At 39.0% G+C, this 26,921-nt stretch overlaps 1 protein-coding gene across 3 annotated transcripts in view; it reads left to right on the top strand.

Annotated features, from left to right (window-relative positions):
* The window catches only part of LOC133564383 (inactive dipeptidyl peptidase 10-like), a 146,178-nt gene that overhangs the window by 109,116 nt on the left and 10,141 nt on the right, over positions 1–26,921 (top strand). The window contains exons 17-25 of one of the 3 annotated variants that reach the window (XR_009809276.1): positions 8,534–8,655; positions 8,843–8,890; positions 11,791–11,889; positions 13,118–13,187; positions 13,322–13,516; positions 21,240–21,294; positions 21,375–21,474; positions 22,634–22,795; positions 26,341–26,413. Coding sequence is in view for 2 of the 3 variants with exons in the window: in XM_061918638.1 (XP_061774622.1) it covers positions 8,534–8,655; positions 8,843–8,890; positions 11,791–11,889; positions 13,118–13,187; positions 13,322–13,516; positions 21,240–21,294; positions 21,375–21,474; positions 24,659–24,717; positions 26,341–26,413 (821 nt within the window). In the remaining variant the exon portion in view is untranslated. Of the gene's footprint in view, positions 1–8,533; positions 8,656–8,842; positions 8,891–11,790; positions 11,890–13,117; positions 13,188–13,321; positions 13,517–21,239; positions 21,295–21,374; positions 21,475–22,633; positions 22,796–24,658; positions 24,718–26,340; positions 26,414–26,921 lie in introns of all 3 variants that reach the window. The other 2 variants (XM_061918638.1, XM_061918639.1) reach the window with 2 other exon arrangements.

Below are 26,921 nucleotides of genomic sequence, written 5' to 3'. Positions count from 1 at the left end.
TGGTGAGTTTTGAAGCATGTTAAGTGGGTCAAATTACAGCTCAAAACTGCGGAATAATAATAAAGAAAGAAAGAAGAAAACGCTAGAAATTCAATAGGGTCCTCTGTCCCAAAGGGACATTCGGTCCCTAATAAATAAAGAATAGTGAACAACAGGCGTAATAAGTCTATGTTATATGACGCATAAATAACCAACTGAGAACGTGCCTGGTATGTTAACATAACATATTATGGTAAGAGTCATTCAAATAACTCTAACATATAGAACATGCTATACGTTTACCAAACAATCTGTCACTCCTAATCGATAAATCCTATGAAATCTTCTTCCTGGATGTCGCTTTTAAACAACTCTGCCAACTCCAAAGGTATGCGCCGCTTCCTCTTGTCATTTTCTGCTGCATATTTCACTAGGTCCAGTTTGTAATCTGCAGTACATGATTTCCTTTTCGGTCCAATTTTTGTTTAGCCCTTCTCAGTTTTCAAAAGTTACCGCCAAAGATGAAATGATCCATTTTAATAGCTACGGTAGTAGCATATAGCATATAGCAGTTAGCATTCCATGACCCACAATGCACTTCTGCCATGACCCTCCCCCGCCAAATTCTTATTGGCTGACATGTGTGTGACGATTGCTGACATTTTTTTTGTCTCTTCCGCGAATGAGACAAATAATATTATTTGATATTTTACGTTAATGTGTTAAAAATTTCACACATAAATCGCTCCAAAGTATATGTCGCACCCCAGGCCAAACTATGAAAAAAACTGCGACATATAGTCCGAAAAATAAGGTAGATTATTTTAACAACGTTATCAACTCATTCTGCTTTAGTTGGTATAGACTAGCAGGGATTCCCTCCGACTGCTTCACCAAGTTAACTAGCTACAAGCTGTTTCTTTAATTTGATCACTCTCACCTTTTGTTCTCAACACTTTAACTCCCGATGGTTGGAAAAACAAAGTTACTGCATGTCTTGCTAGTTTTAAGCTAAGGTTCCAGCCATTTTCTACTGCTTGTCCCTTTTTTGGAGTCGCGGGGGGTCGCTGAAGCCTATCTCAGCTGCATTCGGGCGGAAGGTGGGGTACACCCTGGATAAGACGCCACCTCATCACAGAGCCAACACAGATAGAGAGACAACATTCACACTCAGTTTTTGGATGTGGGAGGAAGCTGAATTTCCCGGAGGGAACCCACTAGAGATGCGCGGGTACGCAATTATATCATCCGCATCCGCATCTCCAAAGTCGTCATCCACCCGAACCAACATTTTATCAGGATCGTACCTGCCTGCCAACCGCCCGCTGAAATATATCAGTTTGTCCATCTTTACTACTCACAGAGCTATTTAAACCTGTTTCACAGAGTAATGATGACAATTGGAGCCGCCAGCGTTCCTGTGACTATCCAATAGGGTTCATCCTGATTACAAGAATATGGGCGTGCTGTGAAGCCATTGCCTTAGACACCTGCAACAACATGCACGAACCGACTGTTGGTCTGACAACATGTTGTGTGCAGCTTCCGCTATTACATTTCCAAGATTGAAGGGCATACTGGGTGACACAGAGTACACTGATGGTTGTGATATAAACAACTTTAACACTTACTAATATGCGCCACGCTGTGACGCCACTACCAACAAGATTGACAAACACATTTCGGGTGAACATCCTCACAGTAACGCAACATAAACGCAACACAACAAATACCCATGATCCTTTGTATTCATGACACTTCCTGAAAATATTTTACACCCCCGCACCCCCAACCCCGCCCACCTTACCGACACGGGGGGGTTGCTGCAAGCGGGGGTGTATAAAATAGTCAGGAATCGTCATGAATACAAAGGATTATGGGTATTTGTTGTGTTGCGTTTATGTTGTGTTACTGTGAGGATGTTCTCCCGAAATGTGTTTGTCGTTCAGAATTGGTGTGGCTTCACAGCGTGGCACATATTACTAAGAGTGTTAAAATTGTTCATATCACAACCATTAGTGTACTCTGTGTCACCCAGTATGCCTTGCAGTCGTGTGCGAGTTGCTGCGGAAGCCACACACAACATGTTGCTGGACAGACAAGCAGATTGTACATGTTGTAGTAGGCGACAAAGCCAATGGCTTCATAGCACACGCTTATACTTATTATCTGGGTAATTACCTGCTGTCATTCAGGAGAATGATAGCGTCTCTTATTGTGTTCTTCGCTGTATGACACGGGTCCAAAATGGCACTTTGAATGGCAAAGGATATCGATCACAGAACCATGCATATCAAATATTTCCGGATGGTTCAACCGCCACCCGTCCAAATCTAATTAAAATCTATTTTTTCGTCATGCCAACCGCCCGACCCGCGGTTTATCCGCGGACTCTGCGGATGAGACCGCAAACCGCACATCTCTAGAACCCACGCAGTCACAGGGAGAACATGAAAACTCCACACAGAAAAATCCCGAGCCCGGGATTGAACCCAGGACTACTCAGGATCTTCGTATTGTGAGGCAGACGCACTAACCCCTCGGTTTGGCGTGTCTGTTGCTTGGATCATGTACTGTGTCTTTGTGTTACTTAAATTGTCTTCACACTCTAAAATATAGCAGCCATCAAGTGCCTCTTGAAGAGGAGCTGCACTTTTTGGGGGAATTTTACCCATCGTTGACAATCCTTATGGGAGACATGAAGACAAAAGTGTTTTGGGTATTTGTTGCCTTGTAACTTGTAATAATCGGCTCGTTCTAGGTGGCCAGCAATGCCGCTAATGGGATCAATCCATTCTCCCTCCAAATCAGTTTGAAAAAGCATCTAAAAACCACCAATACTTCATTTACGTTCCCTATCCTGTATAATAACCAAGCTGTAGCGTCATTAATATTGTAAGAGCGACCGCTGAGGAATTATTTTTCTAGCGTAGTAACACATCGCCTTGCAACCACTTTAGCTGTAAGCTAGTTATGGAAAGAGGTAAGCTAGCTTTTGCGTCAGCAGCCAAATGGCTTTTGTGTTTCTAATAGCACAACCCAATGGGATAGGACATGAAGCTGTACTGACTGAAGAACATGAACATATTACAGTATGTGTAAAGTATTAGCCCACATTACTTTTTTTTTTGTACACATCTCGACAGTGTATGTACTGTAGTTGTACGGTGATGTGCTGCATGCATCAAGATCAATATTATAGAGACTAACTGGATGGACAGTTGTCTGTTTGATCAGGCTGTCCTGGGGTGGTTTCAGTTGGTTTTGGGGAAGCATGCCATTTATATTGGCATACCTCGGCTCCAAGTTCCATATTTGCAGTGCCGAGTCACGCCAACCTCACACTCTCTGTTACGTCTGTTCCAATGTTTCACCCTCTGTTCGGGCTCACTTCTATAAGCAATAGTTTATGCCTTGTAAATTCAGGTATAACAAGATAAGGTTGTGAATCCTCATTTTTCCAAAAATAGTTGTTTCCGTTGTCTGTTACCAAGTATGTCATGATTAGAACATTAGAAAATTCCCAAAATAAGTACAGTTCCCAGGTAAGAACAGAAGGACACTTCTAGCCTTCACAACAAAAGGGTCGTAAGCAACATCCTGTCCAACTGCACTAACAAAATAAAGGTTTAAAGAATTAATACCTTTATTATTTTGTTTTCTACATTTGAAACACTTCCTTGTGGTATACATAACATGTAATGGCGGTGCTTTGGTCGAAATCGTGCATAGATTATGTTTTACGGACCGTCTTCAAGCCGCTCTCTGACTGTCTCTCCAGAATAGGATGTTGTGTGAGTGGTCTTATTTATGTGCCAAAGTCATCCTCCAGGCCAAGTCCCCTCCCATTGCGTCTCCACCCCATCAGCCATGTTGTAATTTTTAGCGCGTCCATATTGAGTCGACGGACAGATATAAGTTAGAACTATATGTTACTTTACGCTACAGCGGAAGATTTTAGCATGCATATGTATGTACAGTATGAGACAGTCTTCCCCACATTAAGGACCTTGTTGTCTACAATGTCGGACTACAACCAAATTAAAATGGTGGACTCGCGCAGATCTCTTCGGGTAAACTTCTACCATGTATGGCGATATCCGCTGATGGGCAGTAACTAAGAAAAAATGCATCAATAACGTCTTAAATTCTAAGCGGCAAGTTTGGAGCAAATTTGAAAAAAGGCAAGCTTGTTTTATAATTATTTTCGCATTGCCTCTATGGTTTGATTTCGCATTTTTAGGACTTATGGTGTCCCAAACTCACAAAAAACAGTACGAATAGGTAAAAAAGGTTGGTTCTGCATAATAAGCCCCTTTCAAAAAATAGCTCACATAACATGTTGTACTGAAAGTACTCATTGGTACATTTATGTCACACAAATATAATGCTTTGACTGTAACGACTAGTTGGCAAAGCAATTTAGGGTTTGCTCTTCAAGGGATGCATCGGCAAGAACACAGCAAAGGTAAGAAATAATGTATCTATTTAACTTAAAACAGGCTAGAACAAAAACACTGGTGCCAATAGAAAAAGGTAAACAAATGGCGCTATCATGGAGGCTAGGAATAACAAACGAAACACAAAATACTTGGCACGAAGGCACAAAAGAAGTAAAACAACACAATAGCATGAGAGCTAAGAAAAAGCAAAGGCGTAGCGTGTAAGCTAGCGAGAATATAGAAATAGAGCAGTCGTCACTGTTGCACGTAGGCAAATTAGGAACCCAGGATGAACTAACAAAAGGGGCGAGCTTAAACAAGGAAGGTGATTAGTAAAACAGGTGTGCAGGGACCGTGAGTAGCAGGTGAAAACAATATGAAACCATGGTGACGGACTAAACAGGAACTAAGGAGGTCGAACTACAAAATGTGACACAGAAAAGGAACAATAAACAAGAATATGTTATGATCCGAGCAGCGGATCGCAACATTGACTACAATACTGGTCAAAATTGTCCAATGATGTACTCCACCAATTATTTTTTTCCTTTTTTTTTATACAAACAAATAAAATGAGTTTTTTCCACTTTATTTTGATGGTATAAAATGTTGTGTGGAAGTTGCCCTCTAGTGGGTCCTTCAGACCACCAAACCGGAACAGGGTAACAATACAGGTTTATTTTAAGAGGTCAGCGGGTTGCTTTCCAGCAATTGTCCTTTTTTTGTCCATGTCTGCCACGCTCTCACTCTCAGTCCACCTTTCACTATCTCTCTCCTCCCGGCAGCTGCTAATAAAGGGTGACAGGTGATTAGATGACAATGCCCACCTGGGCCATCCACGCACCTGTCGCAGTCTTCGAGGCCGGTCCTGGCACACCCCGTTCCCGCTGCAGGCCCTCAGTCCATGCCCTCTCCACATGTGGTTAAAACTATTATACTGTTATTTTTTTTTTGTTCACACTAACTCAAGTGTCAGAGCTTTAGAAGTCATTTTAAGTATAATTTTTTGAAATATTCTTGTAAGAATCCAAACTGACAAATAGTATCGGTGCATTACTGGGATATATGGTATTCTAGGCTGTTAAAAATAATGACAAAATTGTGAGACGATCTGAACCAGTGGTTGTGTGACCCCTTTCAGCTCTATAATGAGCTAATGTTAGTGAGTAAGATCTAATATTTTGTTTGGATCTTATAGGGTTCACTCTGACCAGTGCCACCCAATATTTTGCTTGCAACCTAAAACATTACAATTGACAAAAAAACAGCTCATATTCCAAAAACCTGGGACACCTTGACAGCATTATACAGTGGTACTTCAACTTACTAGTAATTTGAGATACGAGCTGTGTATCGGCTTTTTGTTACGCTTTATGTTGCGAGTATAATTTGAGTTACAGGCATCACCGCTGCTGGTTGAAGTAGTATCTGTCCACAGCCCACCGCCAAATATTGACACATTCCTGCCCTCCAACCGCCAGAACTGAGAAAGTTAGTGCATTGTAGAAGTGGACAACTGAATCAGAGAAACAAACCATTAACGATTAACAGCTGACTCGTTGAGTCAGCCCAGCTGCAGCACTATCAGTTGGCAAACGTCTTAACAATGGACATTTATCTATGGAAATATTGATAAGCTGCATCCATGCGCAACACAAAAAAACATTTCCCACTTCTTATAGTTACACGATGGACAATAGTCCGTAGGAAATACCTACAATAGTCCGCTCTCCAAGGTCAATACCGAACAATATTTTTACATTATTTTGTAAAACTATGGCAGTTGTTTGTGGTTCATGCGATTGTAATGTTTTTAAAACTTTTTTTTTTAGAGTTTGTTCTTTTTAAAAGGCATGTTACATGCTGAAATAGTGCTGTTTTGGTAGGGCCAAGCACGGATTAAACTACTTTAATTATTTTCAATGAGCAGGGATGATTTGGGCTACGATTTGTTTGAGTTCCGAGCACGACCGTGGAACAAAATGTGCTCGTAAGTGGAGGTAGTTTTGGTGAAAACATCACATGTCTAAGAAATCACATGCTCTGTTTCCAAGAAGAACCATAATGGACACGGCGTGGCGCAATTGGGAGAGTGGCCCTTCCACCAACCTGAGGGTTCTTGGTTCAATCCCCACCTTCTACCAACCTTGTTATGTCCGTTGTGTCTTTGAGCAAGAAACTTCACCCTTGCCCCTGATGGGTCGTGGTTAGGGCCTTGCATCCAGCTCCCACCATCAGTGTGTGTGAATGAAGGTAGAAAAGCGCTATAAAAGTATAAATATAAGAGCTATCAAATAAGACAGTAAACTGACTAAAGTTATGAAAATGTAAATGCAGCAAATAAAAACTATGGGCCTGATTTACTAAACGTTTGCGTCTACTAAAACACGTGCAAATTTGATAACACATGCGAAGCTGATTTACTAATCATGTGCAGAGTAAATTGTGTCTGTTTAGTGAGCAGAAAAAAGCGTGCAATCCTGTCCTCATTGGGTATTATTCCAGGTAAGGCGCTACATAAATACAGACCATTTACCATTTACTATTTTGCGTTCTATTTAGCGCGTGTCAGAAGGACCAGCAAACTGATAATTCCACACACGGCTTTGCGATCAGTGCCTGCACTGCGCGGACAAACGATGGACAGACGAGAATCCCCCGTCCTACGTGTGTGTGTGTTAACATTTTGGACGGCCAGACATAAAAAATATTGGACATATTGTCTATTCAGCAATTTTAGAACTGCTGGAAGACTTAAGGGCTGATTAAAATGAATTCAAGTGATGCGTTTTGGTGTGTGCATGCCAGCATTTTTTTTAAATAGTTTTTCTTTAATACTATAATATATCGTAAACATTTTCTTGCTTTTGAGTCATTCCAGACGCACAAATGTGCTGGGATGCGATCCACAGCCTCGTGCACACAATTAAGTGTTGTTGTTTAGTATGTTTCTGTTGTCTAGATTGTGAATCAGAAAAAGTGTAACAGATTACATTTGTGTGCTGCTTGCTGGTTCAGCACATTGCAACACAGGTAGGAGCATGATAACATGAATGTGCAGAAAAATGATCAAGTGTCTTTGTAGTAAAAGCCCTTTATGCATGCAAAATCATCATTTAAATAAGGCGGTCTGCACCACGTTTTAATTTCACACGCAGTCTTAGTAGATAACATGCAACACACCCGCTCAGAGTATGCGCTTTATGTTTTGCACATGCTGTCTAGCGCGTAGTAGTAAATCAGGCTCTATATGTATTAGGGGTGTAACGATTGATCAATGTATCAATAGATCAATTTATATTCCAAAATTTCAAGTACATATTGATTTGTGTTTGGAAAGATGACCTTTCAATAAGATAGGTATCGAGCCATCATCGTTTTAAAAGGCAAACTATCAATTTTATCGATACTAGTAAAATAAAACACTGGATTTAAGAATGTCAGACTTCGTATGAAGTTTAACACTTTTAAAAATAAGGACATTAAATGTTAACTCTGTGGTGTCATCAAAACAGAAATGGTGCATATCTACTTTGGTTGAGAAAAAGGTCACAACAAATGCAAACGACACAAGACGATAACATGAAGCCACAACAAAACAGCTTTCAGCTACAGCACCATTGCAATAGCCACAAAAAAAAACCTGGCACAATACAATAGTATAAAGCCACAACTTAGCTTTAAACCACAAAGGATACAACTGACTGTTATTGAAAAAGATAAAAAGTGGTAACATTTTATTTACTTTACCAACTCTGTTCATTCCACCCTCAACCATTTGGTCCGTCTGTTGCCAAAACTTGTCCGCTGTTACTTCCCGTTACGTCTTTATGATGTTCTCCATCCATCCATCCATCCATTTTCCACCGCTTATTGCGGGGGGCGCTGGTGCGATGTTCTGTGTTTATTAAAATGACAGAAGTAGCCGGTCAAACCACTGCCCATTTAATCAAATAAAATGTATTGAAAACAGACAAAACATTTTATTTTGAGAGTTACGACAAAACATTACACTGACTGTGTTAAGGGATTCTTCAAAATATAATTTTTTTTTTTACCAGAACATAGCTATGAAGTACTATATAATTGTTGTGTTCACAATTCAATTTCAGTGTTTTGACTGTGGAGCCATTTTATAAACAATGCCTCACGTGTGCCCTGTTCAAGTCACACTGCACGTACTACGATGCTGAGCTCAGCACAAACTATCAGCATGTTCTTCTACATTGCAGAGGTGAGTCGTCAGTTTCAAACATTGCTTAGTGATCTTTTAAAATGTATAGCTTTTTATGTTGCTTTTTAATATTATCACCCATCAACAATGTTATCAATGATGTTATTTTTAGTTTGGCTAGTTAAGTGTGTAGTTAATTTTATTTCTGAAGTCCGGAAATCTATGGTGTTCTTTTTATTCTTTCCAGGCCCTGGAATACCACAAACTACTCTGCACAGATTAGACAACATGGAGGGTACAGTATATACTTACAGTAGGCACGAAGAAGAATGAAATACTGGCATATATTTTAATTTTCCTGAGGGAATTCTCCTGAAGGAATCAATAAAGTACTATCTAACTATATATTGTTTTAAAGATTCTGTCCAGAGATTAAAAATAGACTTAGCACGCATTAAGCAAATAATCTAATAACAGATCAAAACATTTGACATATTATAAATACTCTTCCTGGTAATTACTAATTTTGATGTTGTTTGTCATTTCTCAGCCAAGAAAAGTGTTCATAACTGATTATTTTTTTAAATAATTTACTAAGGACACCAATTCACGATTCAAATTTGACTCTTGAGGTGACGTTTCAATTACAAATCAACTCTGGATTCAGACCAATTCTCACAACTTATTATTTGTTCAAAATATTGTAATACAAATGTATTAAAATCATTAGAAAGCATGAGATGGCCCAAACACATAAGGACAATGTTGTTGCATGAAAAAGCTAGAAGACAACTTGCAAACAAGGAAATGTTGCACAGATGATAGCAGTGTAACGAACTTGCACTGCACTACAGATTTGACCTGAAGACAGAGGAGATTTTGGTGGAAAGAATTGTTCCTGCCTGGAAAACAGGGGCTGGTTGTCCAGTCAAAGATATGTTGTCTGTGCACAACCTCTTTAAATCTGAATGTTTGCTCACAACTTGTTGGTATTGTGTTAGAATTACACAACGAATACTAAAAATTGAAGTATTTAAAAGCAATATTGTTAGTTTCCTCTTATTACTGTAATGGTAGTTTAAGGCATTTAGACCACAGGTGTCAAATTCAAGGCCCACAGGCCACACCTGGCCAGTAGGGATGGGTGATATGGACTATCACAAAAACCTGCCATTTATGGTGAAACCGATAAAAGTGAAGATTAAAAAAACACCTATAAACCTTTCCCTTTTTGACTATGATTCTGTCGGTGCATTCAGTCTTCAGAGCCCCCAAAACCCTATTCTAAAGTAACACTAAGACTATTAAACTGCATCAATGAAGTTTAAGTAGCACACCTATACTGCAAAGCTGTAACAGGGTGATTTACTTATCATACGGTATGTAAGTTTTTGTTCCGTCAGCAATATTATAGACATTATTACTCAGAGTTTTATATTACAAATCAATCAGATAACGTCATGATGTGACTTCAGCGCGAACTCTTCTGCGCTCCGGTCGCATAATGGCGAATAATTCACCTAAATAGCCAGTTACAAAATAAATTGGTGACAAATTAGCAGAAACAGGCAAAAGTTATGTTTTAAGAACTCACATCATTCAATGTTTCACCACTGATCACCACCAACACTCTCTTTAGAGCAGACATCGAGGCAAATGTTCCGAAAACTACGGGAGACATCTCCTTTCATAATCTTTTCCACCGTTCAGAAAATGTTGAATTTGATAGCACAGAATCCTTGAAATTGTTACGAATGCGCTAGTACTGAGGAGACCCGAAATGGACGACGTGGAACGGTTGGGAGAGTGGCCGTGCCAGCAACCTGAAGGGTTCCTGGTTCAATCCCCAACTTCTACCAACCTCGTCACATCCATTGTGTCCTTGAGCAATACACTTCACCCTTGCTCCTGATGGGTCGTGGTTAGGGCCTTGCATGGCAGCTCCCACCATCAGTGTGTGAATGTGTGTGTGAATGGGTGAATGTGGAAATAGTGTCAAAGCGCTTTGAGTACCTCAAAATTATTTATAATCATAATAAATAATGACAGGTTTTGTTATCATTTATTTAAACTCAAAATTCTGCATATTTATTCAGAATGTTCTAAAAAATTTTGTAAAAAAAAATCACACGAAATGATGTACAAAATATAGGCCTAACGACGCCAATGCTAAGCAAAGTGCTTCACACCATTTTAAAGTGGACATATTATACAAAGCCAACTTTTCTTACCTATTTGTACCTGCTTATGAGGATTTGGGATCTGCATAAGTCTCAAAAATTTGAAATCAAATCGTGAAAGCATTGCAGAAACATTTATAAAAAAATACTTACATACTTCCTCTAAACAATAGTTTTTAAATTTACTTTGACTTGTGACGTTTTCTGACCTGTGATTTATATGGTAGAAATGTACCCAAACATCTTCAAGCAAGTGAGACATTTGTAATTTATGTAGAACCGGTTGTGCCAAATTATTTCCACATTGAAACCCAATACAGAAAATGCTCTGTTGTTGGTTGCTTTAACCAACACAAGGCACTACACAAACTCACAAACCTTCACAAAAAGATGGATTATACGATAAACTACTTTTAATGGTTTACTATAATTACTTTTAATCAAAAGTAATTATAGTAGGTTAGGAATGTGTGAATGACACGTTAGCAACGTTAGCTCGATTTGTTGTGTAGTTTGCTTGTCCGTCCGTCCTCCTTTTGTTCCCCAAATTTGAGTGACTGCAATCAGGCCGCCGGTTTCGCTGCCCTGCAAGTAAAACTTAGAGGAGGTCGACTTTTGTGCCTAAAGCCATGTTGCTCCTTAACCCACAGCATACATAATGCATATCTAAATGCCACTAATGTCATGTGTTTGCCATTTTGCACTCTTGTGCTGAGCCCCATTACTAAATTCTTTACACAAGAAATGTTGTTAGTGCATTGGCATTAGTTTTATTTTTTTTCATCTTATACCACTAGCAGTGTTTTCTTGATTGAGTATTTTAGAATTGTATTACATTAGCTTAATTTAAAGTGTAGATGTTGACTGTCTGTGTGCTATTTCTGTATTTATAGTCTATGTTGACGGCAGCTAAAAGTCTATTTGTCTCTGCTATTATATTTGCTGCTCTACAGGACTTTAATTTTTGCTCAAGCGATTTGTTGAACTGATTGTTGGCATGTTTTGTTGTTGACAGACTACCAGGCCCTGGAGATGAATACCGTATTACAACACTCACTGAGCAACAGGAAGGTCCCACAGCGCGAAAAAAGAACTGTGCAAATCAACAATTTTGGTACAATAATGAAAGCATTTTTAGTAAGGTGGATATGACTTGTTAGTGTCATGTCTTACATGGAATCGTGTCTAGCAATGATGGTCACTTCTACCATTCATGCCTCGTCAATAAAAACTTTTTATTAGAGGAGATGAGACAATACAACGTCTATATCGATATTTGGAGATCGATATGATTCAGAATCAATACATTTTCAAATGTAACAATTTGATTTGGCAGGATTTGATCCGATTCGATAAATTATGATGCAATCCGGTATGGTTTACTCGTTAAATAAAAATTACAATTATTTTTCGTTATAAATGATCCTCAGTCATTCTTTAATTAATTACAGTTTGTAAAAGACCAGTGAACAAGTATTCATATCGCCTTTTGACATGACATACCGCGTAATATGTTACGCTTAAGCCAGTGGTCATGGTCGTGCACGGTGTCTGATGGTTTAGTTTAGTTTAGTTTATTAAGGATCCCCATTAGTCTACACAGCAGTGGAGAATATTCTTCCTGGGGTCCAGATGGTGTTACCCCAGGATGCAGAGACAGGTTTAGCGACGTGCAGGAAAAAGTACTTTTATTATGAACAAGGAAGTAAAAAATAAAGCACATACAAGAAAAAAACACCACAGACAGCAAGTGTGCCATTACAAACCAACAACCAGCACACTCCGACAAATTGTGCCTGGCTTTCCACACTGTATTGTCTTGGTTATAGGACCACCAAACTTTCCGTGTAACAATGAAAGTCAGTTTGTAGTTTGACTCGCATACCTTCCTTGATTTTCGTTCCTAGTTTTGGCCGTCTGGATTGATTTAATTGGATTTACATGGTTTCTAGTGGAAAAATATTGCTGTTTCATCTGACATTTTGGAACATATTGCTAAAAAAAAAACTGAGGTAAAGTAGGTAAGTTTGTATTTTTGTCTCATTCCTTTGTGAATCCTGCGTGTGACTGAAGTATTAAGGAGTGGGACTACCCAGGGCTAGCTGCAGTGTGACCAAACAACCACCAGGTATCATCTGTGAGCATCCATCCATCCTGTAATTTTGTATCATCGCTTTCAAATATATCAGACCCTATCGGTTTGGTAGTGCCTTTTAACGCATTCTTCACGTATGCTTAAAGTGAAGGATGAAACAAAAACACAACCTTACCTACTGTACCATTGTGTTTTGATACAGAATATTTTTCAAACATTTTTATGTTTTGATTTGCTTGTTTTGCAGCACTTTCTATGGAATTAATTGTACCAGTGGGTTTTGATGAAACATACAAACATCCACTTCTACTAATGCTGTACGTAAATATTTTTAATCAAATCAATTAAAAAATATTCAATCATAAAACTTTTACTTGTATTCAGGAGTAAAAAATGTTTTTAAAAGTTGAATCCCACCTTTAAAATACTGTTACTGTATGTTCTTTTGTAGGGACAGCGCCCCCGGTGGTCAGGCTGTGAGTGATCGCTTCAGTCTCAGTTGGGATTCCGTGCTGGTCAGTTCAGACGACGTCATCGTGGCTCGCCTGGATGGGCGAGGCAGTGGCTTCCAGGGCCAGAGAGTTCTTCATGAGGTCGACAAGAGACTAGGAACTGTGGATGTTCAGGACCAGATCGCAATTGTAAAGTATGATTAAAGTTATGAAGTTAATACTATATATGATTAAAGTAAATTGAACGGTACCTTCAGGATTTTGTCACCCTTTTTTGTGATTGTTCAGTCTAAAATACCTGAATTTGCTGCAGCAATTTTTTTGGTAAGTTGCGGCAAAGATTGCAATGTTTTAGGGCATATTCTTTTTTTAAAAACACTGAATCAACTTGTGATTATTATGAATTTCTTATTAATGTGTTCCTTGCAACCTAAAAAACCTGGGAAAAAATACTCCATTGATACAAACCCCGTTTCCATTTGAGTTGGGAAATTGTGTTAGATATAAATATGAACGGAATACAATGATTCGCAAATCATTTTCAACCTATATTCAGTTGAATATGCTACAAAGAGAACATATTTGATGTTGAAACTGATAAACATTCTTTGTTTTGCAAATAATCATTAACTTTAGAATTTGTTGCCAGCAACACGTGACAAAGAAATTGGGAAAGGTCGCAATAAATACTGATAAAGTTGAGGAATGCTCATCAAACACTTATTTGGAACATCCCACAAGTGTGCAGGCTAATTGGGAACAGGTAGGTGCCATGATTGGGTATAAAAACAGCTTCTCAAAATATGCTCAGTCTTTCACAAGAAAGGATGAGGCGAGGTACACCCCTTTGTCCACAACTGCGTGAGCAAATAGTCAAACAGTTTAAGAACAACGTTTCTCAAAGTGCAATTGCAAGAAATTTAGAGATTTCAACATCAACAGTCCATAATATCATCAAAAGGTTCAGAGAATCTGCAGAAATAACTCCACATAAGCGGCATGGCCGGAAACCAACATTGAATGACCGTGAGCTTCGATCCATTAGACGGCACTGTATCAAAACCGACATCAATCTCTAAAGGATATCACCACATGGGTAAAGGAACACTTAAGAAAACCACTGTCACTAAATACAGTTCGTCGCTACATCTATTAGTGCAAGTAAAAGTTTTACTATGCAAAGCGAAAGCAGTTATCAACAACATCCCGAAACGCCGCCGACTTCTCTGGGCCCGAGATCATCTAATTTGAATTGATGCAGTCCACATTTCAAATTGGTTTTGGAAATGTTCGACATTGTGTCATCCGGACCAAAGGGGAAGCAAACCATCCAGACTGTTATCGACGCAAAGTTCAAAAGCCAGCTTCTGTGCTGCCATCTAAGCTGCGTCTTTTTCATGGACGCCCCTGCTTATTTCAGCAAGACAATGCCAAGCCACATTCAGCACGTGTTACAACAGCGTGGCTTCGTAAAAAATGAATGCGGGTACTTTCCTGGCCCGCCTGCATTTCAGACCTGTCTCCCATCGAAAATGTGTGATGCATTATGAAGTGTAAAATACGACAGCAGAGACCCCGGACTGATGAACGACTGAAGCTCTACACGAAATAAAAATGGGAAAAAATTCCAGTTTCAAAGCTTCAACAATTAGTTTCCTTGTTTCCCAAACGTTTAATGAGTGTTGTTAAAAGAAAAGGTGATGTAACACAGTGGTGAACATGCCCTTTCCCAAATACTTTGGCACGTGTTGCAGCCATGAAATTCTAAGTTAATTTTTTTTTTCCAAAAAAAATTAAGTTTATGAGTTTGAACATCAAATATGTTGTCTTTGTCGTGCATTCAATTGAATATGGGTTGAAAAGGATTTGCAAATCATTGGATTCTGTTTTTTATTTACCTTAAACACAATTTCCCAATTCATATTGAAACAGGGTTTGTACATATTACTCATTTTCTACCACACAAACTTTAAAATAGACACCTTATAGCAGTAAAAGCACATATTCAGACCTTATTGTTAAATAGCTGTAAGGTTTTAATCCATCATAACTAATAAAAAAGACAATTAATTATAATGATAGGAAGAAACACCACAAAAATATTACTTATTGTCCACTGTCTGCTCTGTTGTCGTTCATTTGCAGACATTTTCTGTATGTTTTAACCTTGAAAAGTGTTTGTTCATCTTAAACATTCATTCATGTTCCAACACATTTGAACTGTTGAGCGAGAACTATAGAGGTAATTGTTGTTGGGAAATGAAACCCGATGAGAGATTTTCATACCTCAACATCCAGCCATCCATTTCTACCGCTTGTCTCTCTCGGGGTCGCAGGGGGTGCTGGAGCATATCTCAGCTGCATCTCATCACAGGGCCAACCCAGATAGACAGACAACATTCACACACTAGGGTCAATTTAGTGTTGCCAATCAACTTATCCCCAGGTGCATGTTTTTGGAGGTAGGAGGAAGACAGAGTTTTGGGGAAAACATGCAAACTCCACACAGAAAGACCCTGATTGAACCCAGGACCCAGGACTAATTGTGAGGCACACGCTCTAACCCCTGTGCCTCAACATCTCTGTAATGTAAATACTTCCTCTTTGAAACATGGGCATTGCAAGTGACGTGCGGTGAACTAAACACCAGCTTTAGTCATTGTTGATTTAGGTTGCACATTAGAGTAACAGGAAAAAAAGGGAGTTATTCGCTTTCATAAAAACGTTATCATAATGATATTATGATATGATAAATGGTTCCAAAAAGTATTTAATAAGGTTGTTATTAAATACTTTTTGCTCCCATTTGCTTTTAACAAAATAAATCAAGTATTGTGAGTGTATCTTACCTTTCTGCATTTGTATCTGAAGCAGCAATAGCTATCCTCCATGACCACATTCATTTGATCTTAAAGTCCAGTTTAGAGAAGTATTTCATCTTGGATACAGTATATAATCCTCCATATTGGCAGACACATTCATTTGATTTAATTTTATTCCAAAAAATTAAACAATATTTTTGCATCCGACAAAAAACACCCACATACGCTGGCTTACTCTAATAAAAATGCCATGTTTGTTATAAATACAGTTTAAAATAAAAATAGAAAAGAAGAAAGGCTGGCTTCTGCTGGAGAGACCTGTGTCTGCTAGCTTGAGCGCCCCCATTTCTCCCAGTGTGGCGATTTAAAGTACTGCTGAGGCATTGAACTGCAAGTTGACAATATATCGCCCCCTACCTTGAGGCAGAGGTACATGCTGCCTCATGGCCTGCCTTTTCCCTGTGACAACAAGCATGCACCCCCTCGCACGCACATGCCCAATACACACTGTGTGTAGCCCTGGAGGCACCGCCTGTGTCTGCCTCACTTCTCATCTGCTGCGTTGTTTTGATCAGGAAACATGGAATTTCCACGATTTTGACCATGAAAATTATCAAAAATATACAGGAACCACACCAAAATCACATAGAAAGCATAAACCAAAAGAGAAATATTAAAACATATTTTATTTTATTACTTTGTTTTGGAAAATCTCATGGTTAAGCTACCTGGTGGCAGTTGAGGCACTGCCTCACTTGCCTCCCCTGACACCACATCACTGCAAATGATAATATGTTCCTAATTGTCTTACCCTGGAAAAATAGGTTAAATGTATAAATACATATAAACATATATAAACAAGGAAGTGAGGTCGCCCGAATGTTGCTAAATGTTTATATACTACATTACCCAGAAGGCTTAGCGCTGTAGACAGGAACAGGAAGTTGGACTGAGTTACACAGATGGATGATAATTGTGATGTTTGATCGAGAAAACAGTTATTATTGTTACATGTTGTTCCTGCAGGGCTTCACGGTGGCAGAGGGGTTAGTGCGTCTGCCTCACAATACAAAGGTCCCACAGTCCTGGGTTCAAATCCAGGCTCGGGATCTTTCTGTGTGGAGTTTGCATGTTCTCCCCGTGAATGCGTGGGTTCCCTCCGGGTACTCCGGCTTCCTCCCACTTCCAAAGACATGCACCTGGGGATAGGTTGATTGGCAACACTAAATTGGCCCTAGTGTGTGAATGTGAGTGTGAATGTTGTCTGTCTATCTGTGTTGGCCCTGCGATGAGGTGGCAACTTGTCCAGGGTGTACCCTGCCTTCCGCCCGATTGTAGCTGAGATAGGCGCCAGCGCCCCCCGCGACCCCAAAAAGGGAATAAGCGGTAGAAAATGGATGGATGGATGTTGTTCCTGCTTTGTCTACACAAGAAAGAAACATATGTTTTAATTAGAAAGTCGACTGCTTTAAAAAAAAACATCTGAAAGCATGAGAGGTAACCACATTTAACTGTGCTTGTTTTTAATTGTTTTAATGTTGATGTGTATTAATCAATCCCTCTAAGATTTCGAAAGTTTGTGAGTGCGCTAGTTTATCAAATTTAACCAAATCCTTGAGAATTCTGCAGGCCTCACAATTTTGTCCAGTGCCTGCATTCCCTGAATATTTTCACCAATCAGCGTCATTTTTTTCGAATTGAAATTGTCTTTCAGCAGCACGCAAACTCGCACATCATCGGTCTAATTAAAACCTGCGTTTGTTTCTTGTAAAAACAAGGCAGGAACAACAACGTGTAACAATATATCAATTATTTATTGATCAAACTGTCATGAACGGTTTGGCCTTTTGTTTTTATGTTACTGTGTTTTTCTATTGTTTCCTTTCCAGCTCTCCTATTATCAGTTCCACTTCTTGTTTGTTTCTTTTAGAAAACAATTCTCCAGTCTGAGCGCTGGCTTCCTCACCTGTACTTTTTTGGCAATCAAGATGCTTTATATTTCAATCATCTTGCTATTCAGCATTGTGGCTATGCTAGCTAGAGGAATTAGCTTTCTGTGCACTCCCGGGTTGCACTACTTCTTGTTTTCTGCAAATAAATCTTTACAATACTTGAACGCCATTTCCTTTCCCTGCATCTTGGAGTTCCAGACCAAAACAACAGTAACACAAATGGCATAGTCTTCAGCTCAGAACTTCCTTCTGTTTAGTGGCAGCTTCATCCAAGCAAGCCGCCAAACAGTTTGTCATTTCAAAAACCAGAAAATTAAAACATCTAAAGCAACACCATGCTGTTAAAACAATAACACTCACAATTCCTCAGCAAAACAACTCAAGTCCAGTTAAGGGAAAAAAAACAGCATTGACTGATTTTGTACTTAAGTGAAATCTCCAAGACCGACAAGAATCCCTAGTCGCTGGTAGCCTGTCCCCATTCTTCCCGGGCTGCCACTGCAGGAGCTTTTTGTTTTAGGCACTCAGTCTCTCCAGCTCCCTCTCCCGCAGTCTAAGCCTCTCAAGGGAGACCCCACAGCTTTAAGACGTGCCTCAGATTTTTTTTTCTCCTACAACTCTTTTTGGTACTCCTGGAGTCAACTTCATCATCTCAAAACATTGCAACTTTTTCCGCAACTTTCTAAAAAAGCTGCTGAAAATTCCAGCAGTGTAGTCCGCAGCAATCACAAAAAAACAACGGAATCCTGCTCCAAGGAGCCGTCCACGCTGAGATTTCCCAGCTTTGTTGTCTTTTTCCCCTTTACGTACTCCTAGAGTCAAATCTTTCACCAACTCAAAACATTGCAACTTTTTCTCAACTTTATGAACAATCTGCTGCAAATTCATTTTAGGAACAACAATCACAAAAAACAGCAAAGTCCTTGAGGGATTGTTTGTGTCTATGTTTGTTGTTGTTGTGTTTGATGTAACTACCTTGAAAAAAGGGTTCTTAATCTCAATGAGATTTGTTTTCTGTTCGAACAAAGGTTTAATAAAAAATTTTATTGAGCGCCGTTAAGAGACAAATTCTGTTGGCAAAAAGTGTGCAAAAATTGCAGGCTTTGGACAACGTTGTGAGGCTGCACATTACTAACGGGGATTGGTTGAATTTTTGTGAATTGCAAATTCCTTGAGGGACTGATTGAAGGTTTAAACACAGCTTGTTATCATGTCATACTCTTGTGTTTGGTGTGCAGACATTGATGACAGTTCAGTATTTGTAAAATAGTAGAGACATGATTTGAAAGACAGTCCTCCTCAGTAACTGTGAGTTAAAGGCCTACTGAAATGAGATTTTCTTATTTAAACGGGGATAGCAGGTCCATTCTATGTGTCATACTTGATCATTTTGCGATATTGCCATATTTTTGCTGAAATGATTTAGTAGAGAACATCGTTGATAAAGTTTGCAACTTTTGGTCGCTAATAAAAAAGCCTTGCCTGTATCGGAAGTAGTAGACGATGTGCGCGTGACGTCACGGGTTGTAGGGCTCCTCACATCCTCACATTGTTTATAATCATAACTACCAGCAGCAAGAGTGATTCGGACCGAGAAAGCGACGATTTCCCCATTAATTTGAGCAAGGATGAAACATTCGTGGATGAGGAAAGTTAGAGTGAAGCACTCGAAAAAATAAAAAAGGCGACGGCAGTGGGAGCGATTCAGATGTTATTAGACACATTTACTAGGATAATTCTTATCTGCTTATTGTGTTAATAGTTTTTTAGTGAGATTATAAAGTCATACCTGAAAGTCGGAGGGCTGCGGTGACCGCCAGTGTCTCTGAGAGAAGCCAATGGAGGAGCCAAGATCCCAGCTGCCTTTTTGACAGCTGCTGCAAGAGGACGCTAACTCCGCACAAATCTCCGGTAAGAGCCGACTTAATATCACAATTTTCTCATCCAAAAACTTGCTGGCTGACATGTGGTAGAGAAACATGTTCGCTAAAGCTTCACAACAAACAAAGAAACACCAGCTGTGTTTCGGTTGCTAAAGGCAGCTGCAATCCACCGCTTTCCACCAACAGCATTCTTCTTTATAGTCTCCATTATTAATTGAACAAATTGCAAAAGATTCAGCAAAATAGATGTCCAAAATACTGTGTAATTATGCGATTAAATCGGGCGACTTTTAGCCGTGAGTGGTGCTGGGCTATAATGTCCCCTCCAACCAATAACGTCACAAGCATACGCCGACATAAGCGTCATCATTCCGCGACGTTTTCAACAGGATACCTCGCGGGAAATTTAAAATTGCAATTTAGTAAACTAAACCGGCCATATTGGCATGTGTTGCAATGTTAAGATTTCATCATTGATATATAAACTATCAGACTGTGTGGTCGGTAGTAGCGGGTTTCAGTAGGCCTTTAAACAGGGTGGCAGTCAAAAAAATATATGTTTTTATTCATCCCAAAAACATGCTCAGTTCTTTCCCTGCCTCGTCTATTGTGAAATAAAGGCTGCGTTGCTGGGTTTTGGATAGGTTGGTTATCAGGTGCTAATTGTAGTAGTACGATTACATCTCTTGTAGGGCTTTTTATTTTGTATCACACTGTCAGTCTTCTTGAAGGTCCGTTCTTGTGTGGTGAAAATGCACAGGTCATTGGTAGATATAAAAGGCTGATATTGTGAAGGTAAGAGCTTGTAATTTGTAGTCATCAAAAGTTAAAGTACTTGTAAGTTGAGTTTACTGTAAGTTAAATAACTTGTGTGAGGTACTCGTAAATTGAGGTACTTGTAAATTGAGGTACTTGTACAGGTAAATTGAGGTACCACTGTACATTGTGTAACATCCTCTTTAAATATGTCATCTGGCAGACCTTTTAAGCAGTTATTTTAATTACTGTAGGTATAGTTATTGCGTGCAGTTGGAGACCAGGCATAGAACTTCCAACCGCCTCACGATATGATGACCAGTCAGCTTTTTGTAGGTTGAACTTCCGCCAAAAAATCTGCTATTGAATAAATATTTCATTTTTGATTTAATTAACTGCATAAACCATATTATCCTGTTTAATCTGTGTCTATGTACTGTATGTATGAATGAAATATTACTCATCTAATGTGTGTATGGAAGTCTTGTTGCTATTTTTTTTCAGACATCTCATGGTGCTCCCTTATATCGATGGTAACAGAGTTGGAGTTTATGGAAAGGTAAGCTATACATTGTTGTAGCATCATTGGCATAATTAGCACGTTGATTGTGAAATATTTGTATTCCTTCTGATTTTCAGGCATATGGAGGTTTTCTTACATCCATCCTGCTACTCTCCAACAGCTCGACGTTCAGCTGTGGTGTAGCAGTAGCTCCTATCACAAACTGGAGGCTTCATGGTAAGCGACACATCATTTAAGGAGATAACATGTATTCAGTGGTACCTCAGTTTTTGTACGCCTTATATTTTGTACGAGTTCTGAAGTAGAAATTTTGAAAAATGTTGCCCCGATTTATTTTATGGCCAAAACATTGTAACAAACGAGTCTGTTTGCTTGCGTATTATTTTATGTACTGAAGTACCCAAACAAATAATCTATAAGTTATATATATATATATATATATATATATATATATATATATATATATATATATATATATATATATATATATATATATATGATAACTAGTGATCAATCTGATTAAAAAAAAAAATGAATCACTTGACAGCCCTAATATGAACAGACTATATATATATATATATATATATATATATATATATATATATATATATATATATATATATATATATATATATATATGTGTATACAAATTAGGGCTGTCAAGTGATTCTTTTTTTTTTAAATCAGATTGATCACTAGTTATCATATATATATATTAGGGGTGTAATGGTACGTGTATTTGTATTGAACCGCTTCGGTACGGGGGTTTCGGTTCGGTACGAGGGTGTATCGAACGAATTTGTATACTAAAGTCTTAACAAGCTGCTCTGCTTTCTGCCTCTGTCTGAGCAGTGAGCACCCAGCATTGTCCCGCCCACACAACCATATGATTGGTTACATACAAAGACAATCAGCAGTGCGTATTCAGAGCGATGTAGCAGCCAATCAGCAGTGCGTATTCAGAGCAATGTAACAGCCAATCAGCAGTGCGTATTCAGAACGCATGTTGTAAATGCTTCATTGTCGAGCAGACATGTGTTTAGCAGCGGACATCGTGCACTCCCCAAATTATAAAAAACACTTTCCAGTCACAACTATTACAAACATCAATATGAGCCCGTTGACAGAAACCGCAGTTCAGCTTGTTCACAGTTCTGGCTTGAGGTGATCCATCCATCCATTTTCTACCGCTTATTCCCTTTCGGGGTTGCGGGGGGCGCTGGCGCCTATCTCAGCTACAATTGGGCGGAAGGCAGGGTACACCCTGGACAAGTCGCCACCTCATCGCAGGGCCAACACAGATAGACAGACAACATTCACACTCACATTCACACACTAGGGCCAATTATAGTGTTGCCAATCAACCTATCCCCAGGTGCATGTCTTTGGAAGTCCGAGGAAGCCGGAGTACCCGGAGGGAACCCACGCATTCACGGGGAGAACATGCAAACTCCACACAGAAAGATCCCGAGCCTGGATTTGAACTCAGGACTGCAGGAACTTCGTATTGTGAGGCAGACGCACTAACCGGCTTGAGGTGATGTGAAGGCTAATTAGCTTTTAGCGTTACGTTAGCTCATTTTGCTGTGTGTGCGTGTGTGTGTGCATGCGTGTGTGTGTGTGTGTGCGTGTGTTAGCGGCAGCAAAGCCCTGTCTGTCTGTTATTTCACATAAACTAACATGAACGCCATAGATTTCAGGGATGAATAGTCTCTCCTATTGCTATTGTACTATTTTTCAGCTATAGTTACATTAATCATACATAATGTAGCAGCCTAGTTTTGAATGGCAGGGTGCCTGCTATCACATGTTGACAAAAATATAACATTTACATAATAAAAGTCAACAACAGGCTTCCCAAATGCTGTAATAAATCAAGCATGATGGGTTGACTTGAAACTGTTTAATGTTGCACTTTTTATATGTAGAAGAAAGGTTTTGTCATTTTATTTAATCAAAGAAACAACTTGAGGCAGTTTAATGTGGATTAATATGGGCAGAATTATTATAGTGTTCCCAATGCTAAAAGGATGAAGCCATTGTTTACAAATTTGGTACATAAATTACCCCAAAAATTATATTTGTTTGTTTTCTTACTGTACCAAAAATGAACCGAACCGTGACCTCTAAACCGAGGTACGTACCGAACAGAAATGTTTGTGTATATATATAATTATATATATATATATATATATATATATATATATATATATATATATATATATATATATATGTATATATATATATATATATATATGTATATATATATATATATATATATATATATATATATATATATATATATATATATATATATATATACACACAGTATATATACACAGTACAGGCCAACAGTTTGGACACACCTTCTCATTCACAATACAACTGATGTTCCAATGGGGTTGGGAACATTGATAAAGCAAGAGATACCACTAATCAACCCTGATAAGGCACACCTGTGAAGTGAAAATTATTTCAGCTCATCAAGAGAATGCCAAGAGTGTGCAAAGTATTTGAGTAATATTTGTTTGTTAAAAGTTAATGTTAAAGTCCCAAAGATAGTCACACACAGAATAGGTGTGGCTCTGAATCTGGCCTATCCACATGTTCACCCCCTGGGAGGCTAGAGCAGCAATGAGCAGCAGCGGTGGCCGCGCTCAGGATTCATTTGGTGATTTAACCCCCAATTCCAACCCTTGATGCTGAGTGCCAAGCAGGGAGGAAATGGGTCCCATTTTTATAGTCTTTGGTATGACTTGGCCACGGTTTGAATTCACGACCTTCCAGTCTCAGGGCGGACACTCTAACCACTAAGCCACTGAGCAGGTAAAGTACATAATAGTACAGAACTCCACATGTGTTCATTCATAGTTTTGATGTCTTCAGTGACAATTTACAAACGTACAATGTAAATAGTTATGAAAATAAAGAAAACACATTGAATGAGAAGGTGTGTGTTTGTGTGTGTGTGTGTGTGTGTGTGTTTGTGTGTGTGTGTGTGTGTGTGTGTGTGTGTGTGTGTGTGTGTGTGTGTGTGTGTGTGTGTGTGTGTGTGTGTGTGTGTGTGTGTGTGTGCGTGTGTGTGTGTGGGTGTGTGTGTGTGTGTGTGTGTGTCAAAACTTCTCACCTTCTCATTCAATGCGTATATATATATTTCTTTGTACATATGCTATGTGCACAGCAGGCATTTGCTGCAGGGATGTCGTCTTTTCTCACGGCGTCCTTTCTTGTTGGGAAATAACAAAAGCTAGGTACCACTGAAAACTGTGTTAATAATTGTTTTACTTTTAAACTTCCAAGCAACAGTGCTGAAAAAACACTAACTTGCTACTAGAGATGATTTAATGACATAGAACAGTGTGTATTTATATTAACCCAGTTTCGTTGTCTTCTTTTTAAGGGTCTACCTTTACTGAGAAATATTTTGGATTTCCGGCTGAAGATGATCACAAGTATCAGGTCCAATAAATTGTTTACATTTATAAAACTCACTGTAAAAAGTATCTTAATTTACACTTATTCATTAGTAAATTATATGTGCATTTACAAGTAATTACTTTCACACAAATTAGGGTTGTCCCGATCCTGTTGAGATCAGCTTTTTGGCTCCTCCACATATTATTGTTTATTGTTCCATTTTTATTTTCACTCTCCGTCTGATCCTATTATTTCCTGTTTAAGTCGGTCACCATGGTAGCTTATCAGTTTCACCTGTTTCTCACGGACCTGCACACCTGTCCTCACTAATCACCTGCCTTATATAAGCCTGCATCTTTTGTTGTTCAGTCTGGGATCCAAGTTTGTTTTCACACAACGGTACGTCTGCATTCCTGATTTGCTTTTCACGCAACGAGTTACGCCTGCAATACTCTCAAGTATGTATATTCTCGCTAAGTTTTTCACGCTAGCCATTCATTGTTCATTCCAGTTCTCATGCTGGAGGTTTTGTTTTACTGTTTTATGTGCCTCCGTGCTAGTTTATTTCTCATTGTTGTATATCCTAGCTTTTATGCTAGCGTCCTTTGTTGTTATATAGCTCTTTTTGTTATTTAAATAAATCTGTTCATCTTACCTTTGCTGTGTTCAATTTTGACGCATCCTCGAGGGAATTGAACCCGGCATCACGATGCCGAACAGGCGTAACAGATCCGATAATAATTTAGGATATTTGTCTGATATCACCAAAAAAAACAAGTGTCAGATGATATAGGCTTGTATGTAAAATATTCGATACAAGCAGTCTCCCAGTGTGATTAATGGTGCAAAGCTGGACAGACAGCATCCAAATCTCATCCACTAAGCATCTCTGAGTACTTTCATCTGATCAAATCTTTATAATATATATTTGGTATATTCAGTAGTATGTATTATGATTAATTCATCTAATTATCTAAATATGTATTATGATTGCTGTTGATGTCCTATCAAAAATAAAATTGGTACAGGTTATTACTTAAGGCTCCAAAATTTGAAAAATTGCTATTTGTGCCTCCCTCATACCAACATCATCCTCTATCAAAATGGCCCAGTAGGGATCATTATCTTTTCTCCGCCCATATAAATGTATTCATATACAGGAAATTAACATTATGGCACGATAGATCTGTGTTTCTTTGTCCCCCTGCTTCCCTTAGGGATCAGAGCTATACTGCTCTACCAACCGGTTGGTAGAGCGGCCGTGCCAGCAACTTGAGTGTTGCAGGTTCAATCCTCGCTTCCGCCACCCGAGTCAATGTCGTTGTGTCCATGAGCAAGACACTTTACCCACCTGCTCCCATTGCCACCCATACTGGTTTAATTATAACTTAGATATTGGGTTTCACTATGTAAAGCGCTTTGAGTCACTTGAGGAAAAAGCGCTATATAAATATAATTCACTTCACAAATACAAGAACTGAAGCAGAAAGACACAATCATGCATTTCACTGTGAAAAAGTAGTCTTGTCTTTAAGCTTTACATATCAGTCGATCACTTTCTTTACAATGTCAGCAAAAGTCAGTTTGCAGACCACACATTCCTTTGCTGAAGATTGTTAACTATATATATATTAAATGTGTCATCTATTTTTGTGTAACTGGCAGGTTTCCAGTCTACTTGGTGATGTCACTGGACCAGTTTTATTGAAATTTCTTATTATCCATGGCACAGCAGACGGTGAGTACGGTTACAGATGTATAGTGCTGTAAATCCATAATAATAATAATGGATTATATTGGATTACATGGGCAGCATGGTGGAACAGGGGCTATTGTGTGTGCCTCACAATGCGAAGGTCCTGGGATTGATCCCCTCGCTCGGGGCCTTTCTGTGTCGAGATTGCATGTTCTCCCCGTGAATGCGTGGGTTCTCTCCGGGTACTCCGGCTTCCTTCCACCTCCAAAGACATGCACCTGGGGATAGGTTGATTGGCAACACTAAATTGAACCTAGTGTGTGAATGTGAGTGTGAATGATGTCTTAGTACAAGAGGTTAGTTCCAAAATATAAAGGATTTGTGCATTAATTGATAAAAGCATGACATTTTGTACACTTATAGCCAAAGGCATTCTCAAAAGATTTGGATGTGGAGCCATCATGAATTTTCAACATGGTGCCCATGGCAGCCATTTTTTAAAATGTCCACCAGCAACAACTGTTTTCTTATGAATGATGGATTTAATATT

This window comes from Nerophis ophidion, linkage group LG13, assembly GCF_033978795.1.
Source record: "Nerophis ophidion isolate RoL-2023_Sa linkage group LG13, RoL_Noph_v1.0, whole genome shotgun sequence".
Classification (NCBI taxonomy): domain Eukaryota; kingdom Metazoa; phylum Chordata; class Actinopteri; order Syngnathiformes; family Syngnathidae; genus Nerophis; species Nerophis ophidion.
The sequence above is the reverse complement of the archived record's forward strand: the minus strand, read 5'-3'. Positions and strand labels throughout refer to the sequence as shown.